Raw genomic sequence first — 13214 nt, forward strand, 5'->3', positions numbered from 1 at the left:
CCAACAAGTAGAACAAAAGATAGACTAAAACTATGGCGCTGTTCGGGATATTGTTACCTACTTCACTATTTAATCAGCTGAATAGATTCATCATGCATGATGCATCTATAGAGGCCCAAGATGACCTCATAGTTTCTTCTCTGACTTGATTATAAATTCCTTGTTACGATAAGCAACCATGCTTCTTTTGATTCAAATTTCGTCCTAGTCTAAAGAAAGAAAAGATGTGAGAAAACAACATACCATTTTTGTCAATGCAAGGAACCAATTTAATCAATTGTATTACTGAGGCTTCATACTAACACGCCCCTCACTCGAGAGCCCTTAGGGTTGAAAATGCGGATGCAACATAGGTCATTTTTATGCCTAACGTTGAATATTTCACTTTAAATGAGAAGTGATTGAGATTTGAACTCGTGACCTCTTGTCACGTTGGCTTCTGATAAACCAATTCAACAAAAAGCTTAAAACCCCAAAATATATATAATACTCTAACACGTCCCCTCACAGAAAAGTCATTTGGGATAAAATTGTAAATGCAACAAACACTTCTTATACCTCACGCTAAACATTTCACTCTGAAATATGATAATTAAATCTACGTTTGTTATGATTACATTTTAATATATGATAATTCATAATTGCATAAAACTTAACACAATTTATGTAATTAAATCAATTGTAATGGACGGAAACACAAATTATGTGAAATGGGAAAATGTGAAGCATAAGCCAATATGTACTAGTAATGAATATTTCATATCATGAAAGTATAGAAGTGGAATCTCGTATCAACGCACACTTTCGTGCCACAGATTGGGCTTCATCTATGTCTTCATAATCTAATCAATTGAGACACTTGAAGTTACTCCAATCATGGTGTTTCCAAGTTTACAAATTTGTATTGAAATTACTTGAAAAATGTGCAACAAATATTTCAAGAGCAATGTAGTTGGGTAGTTTTATATTGAGATTCTGATATAGACAAGGTGTAGCCTTTTACTAGTTTAATTAATGTTATTTTGTTGAGGTTTTGGCTGAGATGGTTCTTTGATATGGTATTAGAGTCAATGTAAAAAGAGGTTAAGGATTCGAATCTCAATCACTCCTCATTTAAAGTTAAATATTTCAGGGGTTATGCGCATTCACACTTCTAGCTCAATGGGCTCTCGTGTGAGGGAGTGTGTTGAAGTATATAACATATCCTGGGCCCTCCCTCAACCATCAGCTTAAGCTTTTAGTTGAGATGATTTTTTCATATATTTCCTTCACCATTGGTGAAGACCTTGTTAAAACTTTACTATTCACATAGGTCTTCTACTTGCCCTACCATAAATTGCAATTTATATTGAACTTCATAAAAAATTAAGTTGTAAAAAAATGTTGAATATCCTAAGTAATTATTTAATTAATTTTAAGGTCTACTCATAGTTTAAATCCCGGCAAAGCTATTATAAATAAAGATTTTATTTGATACAATAGGTGGTTCAACTTACTAGGTCTGGTGGGCTTGTAATCAAGGTGCGTGGTAGAAGAAAGCACCTTGCGTTAGTTTTGTGGTTAAGCAAATAGAAAAGGGCATTGAAATCAAAGTATTTTTACCTTTGTTAGATATGGTGACTCAATAAAGTTCAATATGTACATACAATATGGTGAATTTGTTGTTTGGATGTTAGAGATTTTATATAGGTTTGTTGATAAATAGTGATAGATTGAACTATTCTGTTTGGGTACTTGATGCTCGCTCGACCTAGCTTGATCGCTTGACCGTTCGACCAAGAAATCATAAGCTTCTTCCTAGATTCTGATCTCTCGCTTGAACCCCGCTCGACCCATCATAGTTCGCTCGACCCGGTCGAGGAGATAATCGGGGTATTCTGTTTTAAGCGACATATTTCAAATCAGTTTGTGGGCTCTCATTTATCAGCGTTCCTAGTTCCAAAGCCTATATAAGGCTCTTATATATCTCTTGTACATATCTCTTGTACATAGTATATAAGATCATTTTGTTGTATAGCAATTGACAATTGAGTTGAGAGCCACATCAAAATTCTCAGGGTTTAGTGAGAGGTTTTCTGAAAAATTGTTCTATTCTCTCATATTGAAAAATTCTAACGGGATTTTTGTATAGAGTGGATTATAGATTGTAATCAATACTCTAAGAAGCAATAATATTCATTCAATTGTTTAGGGTGGAGTTTTATGGTCTAATATCATATTGATATTAGCATTTTCTCCACTTTCCAAATTGTGCGTGTTCTTTATTGTTTTGCATTTTCTATTTTTGATTTTTTTTGAGATCTTTCTTGATTTATTTGGATCAAACTCTAAAAACCTTTAAGAAAGAATTTACCTAAGCAAGGATTTCTTATGTATTAACTATTAATAGCTTGTGACTTGCTTGGTTTACGTTTTAGCTTATTGTTTAGGGAATTTGTTTTCATCCTTTTGATTGTCAAGGAGGATCTCATTGTTGATTGTCAAAGGTAAATGATGATATTGGTGAAAGCTCGGTTTGTGATTTGGTTTTTCATAAAATCAGATAAAATCAAATTTAATTCGGTTTTTGACATTTCAATGTAAATGCAAACCAAAATTGTTTAGAATTCATATCAAATCAAACCAAATTAAATTTACTTTGGTTTACACTTTATGAGCCCAATCCAAACCAAATTTGTTCATTTGAAACAAATCTAAATTGCATTCGATTTGAAAACTAGAAAAATAAATTTAAAATTTAAAGTCATAATAGTGAAAGTAGGGATAGAAAAGTAAAACTAAATTGTTGATTAAAAGGCTTATATTTGTTTGTAAGAGCGCTTAAGTTTTTTTGGTACGCTTACTAAAGTGAAAGTCAGCTCCTATCTTAATTTGGTTCGTAATTTCGATTTTCAATCTTTAGTAGGCTCAAACCTAACCAATACAAAATATTTAGGTTTAGAAGTTTCTAATCCAGATCCAAACCAATTTATGAAAATTTCAAACCATATTTCTTGGAAAAATTAAGAAGGTTATTTACACTTCTAAATATGAATAGTATTATGTATACCCATTCCGCACAAAAATGTTATTTACACGCTAAAAAATTAATCATATAGTTTTTTTTATCTAACACAAAATAAATATAATGGTTTATGGAACTAATGGTTTTTTAGAACTATTACCTCATTATCAAAAGAATATCAACCTTATTATGTTATTTTTTTTAATTATTCTTAGTTAAGTTTACAGATATTTTATGTAATTTAAAAATATGTTGCCATTCTAACAAATTGTGTAGTTATCATCTAATTTTAATTGTTGTCAAAATCTTTTATAGGAAAATAATCAAATATTTGTTACACTTTTTGGTAGAGTTAGATTATCAAATTACCTATTTTATCTATATAAACAACACCTCTTTTTCCATCTACACTTGCATTTTATGTATTCTTTCTTATAAAAAATGATCTTTATTCTCTAATATGGTCATATACAATCAAATCTCTAAACTATCATTTATTAAAAGTTATCATTGCTATTAAACTTTTAAATAAACACACAAAATAGAGGTACTTGAAATGTCAAACCCAAAATTACGTACCTGTGGAATTTCAAAGAAAATCGTGAAATTAATTCTACTTATTTCTATTTTAACCGATGAAAAGGTTATAGATTTTAAATCATTTATTTTAGTAAAGTAGTTATCAAAAGGAAATAATTCTAATCTAATTTCATTTTTAATTTAAACATATTTGATTTTATTTTTGTTTTTAAATATTTTTATTAAGTTATACGTGTAAAATTGGATCAATGTTTACATTCAATGGTCTAATAGCAAATTGTCGTAATAATGTTATACGATCATTATATTCTACTGAAAAAAATTTGAACTTGGTAACTATGTTATAGTTACGTCTTTATTTGAAAATCAGATGCTTGCGTTTGTTAATATTAAGAAATATGTATATTGCACGAGTTTCTACACTAGTATTTCTATATTTGCAAAACTCTAAAAAAATGTCATGTGTTATTTTCCAATTCTTTTATTAGTATTTGTGATGATTTATGATTATGATGCTAAATCCAAAACTTCTTGTCATTTTTATCCCTGCTCAACTAAAATCTTTTTAATAATGTTGATATGGATATTTTTTACCCCACCTAAATCCTAACTTTACCTTATTGATTCTTTTGTCATCTTTCATTATACTATATTTAATAAAAGGAGACAAGCAGGAGTAGATGTGTTCTTTCGGGTGTTTAGACTAATTTCATGTATAATATCTCAGACAGATCGGGTTACACCCAGTTTCAATTCAGAAGATTTGTAATCAAATAAATATATGGTTGTACTACTTAACATGCCATTTTAAACATTCTCAATAATGTTAATAGGATTTTTAACTAAACATAATATTAGGGCTAAAATAATCTTAAAATGAAATGAAGTTGTGGACATAACAAAGTTATTAATAAGAAGGAAAGAGACGATAATATAATGGAGGGTGTAAAGACGCCCAGAAGGTATGTACTAGCAAGTAGCAGGTAGTAGGGCTAACAAAATGGGCATATTAGCTGTAGAAAATGTCCCACATCAGATAAGAGTCAGGGCCAGGGTAAATTATTAAATTAGGCCCAGATAATATTTACTTTTCTTATAGAAATCCATTAATTTATGTACTATGTCATACTACTCCATGTGATAAATCATAGTTTATTTTGAACAAATTACACTATATAAATCTTTGTAAAATGCAATGTTGTTTGGAGGTGGGATAAGATTTCATATCTACTACTCATTCTTTCAAACTCATATTTATTCACTACAATTATTAAGGATAACATTTCTTTTTCTTAATAGTAATTTATTATTTTATGTAGAGTCGACATTGAGATTTGTGAGGCCCGAAGCGAAATATTAATTATAAGCCCCTAATTACTAAATGTAGCATACAATTACAGGTCCCTAAATATTAAATTTTCTTTAAGCTTCGTTTTTTTAATTTTTTGGATGGGCTCAAGGCACATATTTACCTTCTGCCCCCTTATAAGGCCAGTCCTAAATTTATGTACTATGTGAGCAATTTGCACTATACAAATGGTTGTAATAAAAATATAAAATGTATTGTTATGTGGAGGGGTGATAATTAGACCTTATATCCACTACTTATCTACAACTCAAGGTGAATGCGACGTTTCAAACTCATCATATCTATTTACTACCCACAAAATTCATATTTATATATATTTTTATAAATATGAAGTAAAAACTGTAAAATTATTATATCCGCTTGCCATCTCTAGCTAGCTAGTGCCTAAATTTTAACCACTTGTTTGAGAGTGAGGGTAAGGGTGAGTAATAAAGGCAAAATGACCCATGAGAGCATGAAAGCTTATTAGTAGCCCTGAAAAAGAGCCCACATGTTCCCACCAGAAGGGAATAAAGCAACAATGAAGGAAACGAATTTGGGTAATCTCCACTTTGAGATCATATTTCCAGACAGCTATTACAATGGCGTAGACTTTCCCCAACATATAATGTGTCTATTTTCTGCCCACATATTTCCTCCTTTCTCCCTTTTCTCCCTACTCTTTCCTTTCTCTCTCCTCATGTGCCGATCATCAGTCCTACAACAGATTCTGTCTTTTTTTTTTTTTTTTTTCCTTTTTTTTTCTTTCTTAATTAATACTTCTAATATATACATCTATAATTAGTTTAATAACTCTTACTTAATTAGGAAACTTCACATGCTTTTGTATCTTACTATATTACTATATTAGTATTACATTATACATTTACTAACATTGTTTAATTTGTCTGTCCTCATGACTCCACAATATATACTGCATGCATATATACTTGTTTATTTCTGATGTTCTGCATGTTTTCTGGTCAATTTCTACATGATGAGACCACTCCATTAGAAAGAATTACCTAATTTTGACTTGTCACACCATGTAACACTTACAAACCATTAGTACTAGACTATATATTATAGGTTTTCATTTATCAATAAGTTTTAATATTTTATTCATTTTATTTTATGTTATATCGGATTATAATGTGAGAATGTTTCACATAAATAATATGTAAAATCAGTAGAACAGGAAATTATACAATCATCTAACACGTTTTATCATATTCAAGTGCCATAGGCGCATATACTTTATTTTGTGAGATGTGTACCTAAACTCTAAGGACAATGTAGCTCAAGAAATATCCTTTGAATGAAATGTGAAAATATTGCTTATTAATGGACTTTCACATCATTTTCCATTTAGGCAAGCTTTGAAAGGTGGGATGTACACGGTCTTATACTCCCTCCTATTCAAAGTATTAGTTCCATTTGACTTTTGACACAATTCTTCAATCACTCTTAATTTATATTTTATTTTTAATTTATAAGTTATAATATAATTAAGTGAGGTCTTATTTGATTCATTTCAATACAAATTAATATCAATTTTTAACAATTTGTAGTTATTGCATTGGCAAATATACCCAGTCAAATAATATTATTAGGATGAATGGAGGGAGTAATTATTAGTGTATTAATGATAACATAAAAGATTAATTTTCTAGTAAAAATATAACATCTTCAGCTTTACATAAATTAGGAATTTATGTAAAGTTTCTGTCATTTATGGAATCCAACAAAAACTTAGATGCTCCTTTTCTTAAGTTCTTTAGCTTTTTCAAATTTGATTTTATGGCCAACTATGTTTTCTCTTTCCTACAACAAACTAAGGTATGATTCCTATCTGGTGTCATGCTTGTTAGAGGTTTCCTTGTTTATTCATAATGAAACATCCCTTGCTAATAATAAGTGACACCCAAGTCTTTTTATATATTTAACTAAAGCCACTTTTAATAATTTTCATTGTTTAGAATCGGATATTATGTTAGTTGCAATAAATATTATATTTTCTAGTCAAGCTTATAAATTTGATATTCTTATTACTCTCTCTTCCTTCCGCCTATCCTATAATAAAAAAAAAGAAAAATTTCCATTATTGATTATTTGTGCCCAAAACATTGAGCAAAATCATGAAAACAATCCTTTCTCATTATCATCTTCAACTACCACTAGACCAATGATGTTTTCTTGTATGATTTATATTAAAACTACTCTAAAATCATTCATGATTCAAAGAGATAGAAAGAGTATTTGTATAATCAAATATAAATGTAATCCGACTTGATTGGATCCCTCTCACTATATATTTCCTTTATGAAGAATGATAAATTTAGTAGCGGTGAATCATGATTCTTGTAACCTAATTTCATATGAGAATGAGGCCGTCATTCAAAGTAATTTAGATAAAAATTCAAACATTCTAATTAATTAGTAATTAATTATAATATTTACTCATAATTTAGCAGAAGTGAATTATCATGAGTTTTTGACTCTCTTTATTTGGAGATTTAAATGGCTGCACACATTTTTTGCCCTCTTTTTAAAGGAATACGAGTATAGTTTTTAGTTAAGTCTTTAGCTATCTCTTCCTTCGAATCCAGACTTTCGACGAGATTACTGGCTTGATGACTATCTTTTAATAGATACCAATTGAAAGTTTGGGATCCTTAATCCAGTATGAATTAGAAATGATATTACTTCGTAGACACGCATGACTGCGTTTTTACCAAGCCCAATTTTAAATTGTTAATTGCATTAGGGTTTTAAGAATGGACTTCCCTTTTTTCCATCGTATACCTAGCCTTTGTATAGCAACATATTTATTGAATTACTACCACGAGTTCGAATTAGATTGCCAATTATTGTAATTTTACGAAATTATTGGTTTTTTGATTCCTACGACATTCTATGATATCAGCTAGCTAGTTTGTTTCACCATGACACAAAAATATATAATTAATTTATTTTTTTTATTAATACTTTTAAAAATTGTAAGAGATCACTTTGAATTTATAAGTGATCACTTTAAGATCGTAAAAAATGATCATTTTAAAAGCATAACTAATCAATTTAAGGATGTACATTAATTCAACCCAATAAAAATGATTTCACCATAAGACCCTCTCATTTGAAAATTTGTGTAAATATAAATAGATAATAAACTATCTAAGTATATTTAAGTGGAAATTCTTGTGAAAACTTTATCATTCTTGTAAATATTGAGAATATAACCCATAAGGGTAAAAGAAATACTATGAACTACTGGACTAACTTATAATTTTCCAATTGAAACTATTTAGAATTGTATGTTCATCAAAACTAACCTTTATTTCCTTATGCCAACTAATAGATAACCAAGACAATGGTTTTAAAAACACTAAAAAAAACTAAGAAGTGACGATTTATTCTCAAATAGTAGGGGAATTAATATAATCAAATATAGAAACGAGACATTAGATTAGAATACAAGAAAACATTAGATTAGAATACAAAGCAATATCCAAGATGAGTCTGCCTAGGTCATGCCACATGATTAAATTAAAAATTGGAAAATAACATAGGCAGACGGGTGCGAATACCCTATCCTCCATACCCATACGACCAATTACCCACTAAATAAATTAGGCCCAACAGATACGATGCAAAACCCGTTAAAATTTATCTGTTCGTCATCCCTAAACCTATTATCCCAATCCAAATCTATAATACTTAGAAGCTCAGAATTTACATTTAGTAGATTATAGGACTGGTCACTGCTGTGACTTCAATTGTAGGGTTGGTCACATTATCTTAAATACCTTTTTAGCTTGAGGCAACTCATACAAGCATGGATTCGGTGAGCACCAACACTTCAATGACATCTATGAAATAATTTTTCGAATCTTTTAACTTATATAAATAAATCTAAATAATTTGCAACATATAAGGAAAGATCCATGTTGTGAATAAAAAGATATGTAAGAAATATCTTACATGAATTAATGGATATACTGAATTGATGATTATAACTATACATATATACTTTTTTTTTTAATAGAGTTTTATTTTAAGAGCTCTTACTACTATAGGAATATCTAATGTCCACACTCTTTTATAGAGACAAAGTAAAAATACATCAAATTTTCAAAGATTCCATTTATTTTATATGTTTTTCATAACATGAGGATTATAAACAAGTAATTAAAATTAAATTAAATGTAATGTAAATTAATTATACATACTAATATTTAAGACCCCTTAATTCTCGAGTCAATTGCAATTAACGTGTCTGATCGATGACACTTTACACATGCTTAAAACCACCCATCTCTTAATTTGAAGGTATTGAATGAAAAGGTACACACATAACGGTAAATAAAGAAGCATTAAATTTGAATTTCAGAGAACCAATGCTTTCACTTACAAATGACAATGTATGATAATGGTACCAACAAAAAGGGCAATGTAAGTACATCAAAATTGAAGTCACATGGAGGGAAAAGAGTGGAAAAACGAAGTGGAGCAACTGCTCAATAAGCAAGAAGAAAAAAAGGCATAAATTCAAAGGCTGAGGTGTGATTGCAGAACGCAACTCAGTATAGCAGCAAAAAGATAAGTTTCAAAAAAAAAAAAATCAAAAATGATGACATTAAGTCGTTTAAAAGACCCAAAATCCCAAATAAGTAATGGGCTTAACTATGAAGTAACCAAACACAAGAGAAAGTATTCCCTTTTCCTAAATTCCGATAATCCCATTTTAGACCCTGATCATATATAATACCCTTAGTAAGCGGGATATACCAGATATATACATACAATGATAATGAATCATGATCACGCAACACCCAGATATGTGTAAGTGTAACGTATTATATATGAAAAACAATAATGTGGACGAGATTTGATTTTAATTTAAGGGATAAGAGTTCGTAATACAAGTAGTAGAAGATAAGAAAGATGAGGCGAAAGAAAGGAGAAGATGACAGATGTTAATGGAAACAAAATAACCCAGAAACAGCTTTGGTATTGCATGCTAAACACGTTTGATTCTACTTGGAAATCTTCAATATCTTAACAAACTTAAATAAATATTCCATGATATCATATCATCTAAACTTCTCTCATTAATGCTTCATCTAGTCCTACTATAAGAGTACCAAATAATAAGGTAACCCAAATAAAACTCAACTTCAATTCCTAGTACTAGTATGAGTTAGAGTCAAACAGTAATAATCAACCCAGTATTTCATACAAGTCTAGTACTAGTATGAGTTAGAGTCAAACAGTAATAATCAACCCAGTATTTCATACAAGTCTAGTACTAGTATGAGTTAGAGTCAAACAGTAATAATTAACCCAGTATTCCATACAAGTCAGGTTTACAGTTGTACTAGTATATGAGAAATTATGGCAAATGGATTGCTCATACAAGAAGTGTGATTGGTTTGAATGTACATCATTAATGTGAAATTCTAGGGCTATTGCCTATAATTTCATGGTATTCTTGATTCTTGAATTTATATCACATTATAGCTAGATATATTTATACATGTTCATTTATTAAACACACAAGGATGAATTTGGATAATGTTGTCTATCAAAAAATTTCCATAAATAAATTAAAATAAATACTAATAATTAAGTAAATGTAGTAAATAGGGGAATTAATTAATTAATTAACTAAAGAGCAATTGCTCAATAATGTCAATATGATAATTAATTTAATAAAAACAAGAATCAACAATAATTAATAACTCAATCTCAAAATTCCTCCTAAATGTACTTGAAATGTTTGGGCAGCTCCGCCAAGAAGCTAAGTACATCATCATCAAAGTCCTAGAAAGAAAAAACGAGATAGAGTTTAGATCAACTACATACTACTTCATTTAATTAATCCCCAACATAATTAATTAAAACCCTAATTACCTAATAAACACCCTAATTAATCTCCAATTTCTCATCAATCCCCTCACTAATCACCACACCACAAATAACTCAACACACAATACCCCTCAAATAAAAAATAGAAAAAACACAGTAGATATTATTATTATTATTGTATTATAAATAGTTTTTTTAGGCAATAATAATAATAATAATAATAATAATAATAATAATAATAATAATAATAAAGTCTAGATAATTTAATTAATTAATATCTTAGATTTAGGGCTTTTTACCAAGAGTATGCTTGTTGTTATGCATCCAAACTTTAAGAACTTGACGCTTAACTTGAATTTCAGCACAGAATTGTTGAACAGCAGCTTCATCATGTTTTTGAATTCTCCATCCTAATTTCTCAGCAAATTCAAGCATTTTATCTTTTTGTTCTTGACTAAACTTTGTTCTGTGTCTTTTTTTTGGTACCATCATCATTGCACTTCCACCAATTCCGACTCCGATTCCGACTCCACTATCTCTTCTTCCTTCTCCACCACTACTACTCGGATGCGACACGTCATCCCCACTGTGTGTTCCACCTGATGTTGAAGGGAGTGCTGCAAGTGGTCTGTAATGATGTGATTGTGGACCCACATGGTAAGATGCTGGAGCTGGGGTTCGGTAGTACGCGGAGAATTGAGGGTACAATGCACCCGCAGGTGGTGTTGTTGATGGTTGTGATGGGGATGGTCCGATGGTGGTTTCACTACCACTTATTATGTCGGTTTCTTTACGGTGGAAGTTGCGGTGACAGTTACACGCGGCGCATTTTAGCGCATCCAGTGTACCTTCTTCACCGGCTGCCATGAACTCACCGCAACCATCTACAGCGTGACCACCCATGTTTACGGCGTGGTTTTTTAGACATTCCCTGTACCTTACCACACCGGATCTTCTCTCTCCTACACTTGATTGGTTAACTCGGGGTCGACTCGGTACTGAGTTGATTCCTCCGATTGAGTCATAACCCGGTGGGATAACTAAACCTGGTGGTTGTTGTGGTTGTGGTTGTGGTTGTTGTTGTGTTTGTGGTGGTGGTGGGATAGTAATTTCCTCTTCATCATCATCTTCTTCTTCCTGCTCTTCATCATGCTCGTCTTCAAATTCCATTTTTTTTTTTCTGTTTTTTCCTTAAAAAAAAAGAAAACTCTTTTTGAGTTGGGTTTATTTATATTTGTAAATTAATTATAAAAGAGATCTGGGTTTTGGGAGTTGATGATGATGGATTTTGGTCGGAGAGAGAAAGAAAAATTAAGGAATATTTTGGGTTATGAGGGGTGGTTTTATTTTTAATTTTAAAGTCCACTTTTTTTTTTTATTATTGTGTAAATACTAAATATGATAGTTGAAGAAAGTAAGAGTATTTATTATATGAGGAGAGTTGAAATTTGAAAGGGGGTTTAATCTTAAAAGTGGGGGGTTAAGTAAGTGAGGGTGGTAGAAGATAAGAGATGGGGAATGAGATGAGACTTTGATAGAGAGAGAAAGAGTGTAAGAGTGTGGACAACAATTACCCGATCTGCTGCAACAAAATTAAAATAAATTAAAATTAAATTAATTTTTTTTAAAAAAATTTGGAAAGTATGTCTTATTTTCATACCTCTTCTTTTGGCTCACTTTTCTTTTGTTTGTAGAATTGTCGAGGGAGTCTAGGTTTCATTAGTTTATTTGAGCTTTATCATAATTTTGTACATTTAATTCACAATATAATATGACAATTTTTTTCTAATTGCATAATATTTTATATTGAGAAATTTGCTAAGAAATCAATATGTTGATGAAAGTTCTCGTATATTACACACTAATATAGGTGACTTTGATCACTTAGTAGCTTAATCCATAGCATTAATTATTAAGGGAGATGATGAGGATGTACGAAGATGAGTGTCTTTATATTAGAGCTTTGAAGAACCATAGAGGTGCAACAACTAGCCAAGCAAGTGGTGAACTCGTTCGAGCAACATGTGGCAGACTGTAGCCAGTTTTTGGAAGTACCTACTTCGTTCAAGCAAGTCGTGTATGTCCCATGATTGCAATAACTCATGTGCTTTGTATTTCAATACTTTGGAGATTTTGTACATGTAGAGAATATGAAGTGTCCAAGCAAATTACAGAGTTATGAACTCTAGAGAGAAACTTTACTAGTACTTGATACAAAACTCCATTTGTTTGAGTTCGAGTAAGTGATTTCATCTTTGTGAGTGATTCTTCATGAATTATTGAATCCATTAAAGAAATATAAAGTTTTTAAGGGGAAGGTACCTTAAAGTACTATTTATTGTCTTCTTACTTTATTTCTTGCATTGTTTGAGTGTTTGCCTTTGTTGTGCATTGTTTTTCTCAAGAATTCTATACATTTTTCTCTTTCATTTGAGGATCTAAGGCCACTCATAA

General features: G+C 30.5%; 1 protein-coding gene across 1 annotated transcript; it reads right to left on the minus strand.

Moving 5' to 3' along the window:
* Window positions 1-10443: 10443 nt before the first annotated feature.
* LOC130811102 (zinc-finger homeodomain protein 1-like) lies at window positions 10444-12336 on the minus strand. The gene is made up of 2 exons (XM_057677277.1): window positions 11060-12336; window positions 10444-10715 (listed from the first exon to the last, which is right to left on the minus strand). The coding sequence occupies exons 1-2, from the start codon at window positions 11928-11930 to the stop codon at window positions 10708-10710; spliced, it is 879 nt and encodes a 292-aa protein (XP_057533260.1). The 5' UTR covers window positions 11931-12336; the 3' UTR covers window positions 10444-10707.
* Between the last annotated feature and the right edge of the window lie 878 nt (window positions 12337-13214).

The sequence above is a fragment of the Amaranthus tricolor genome, chromosome 4, assembly GCF_026212465.1.
Source record: "Amaranthus tricolor cultivar Red isolate AtriRed21 chromosome 4, ASM2621246v1, whole genome shotgun sequence".
NCBI lineage: Eukaryota > Viridiplantae > Streptophyta > Magnoliopsida > Caryophyllales > Amaranthaceae > Amaranthus > Amaranthus tricolor.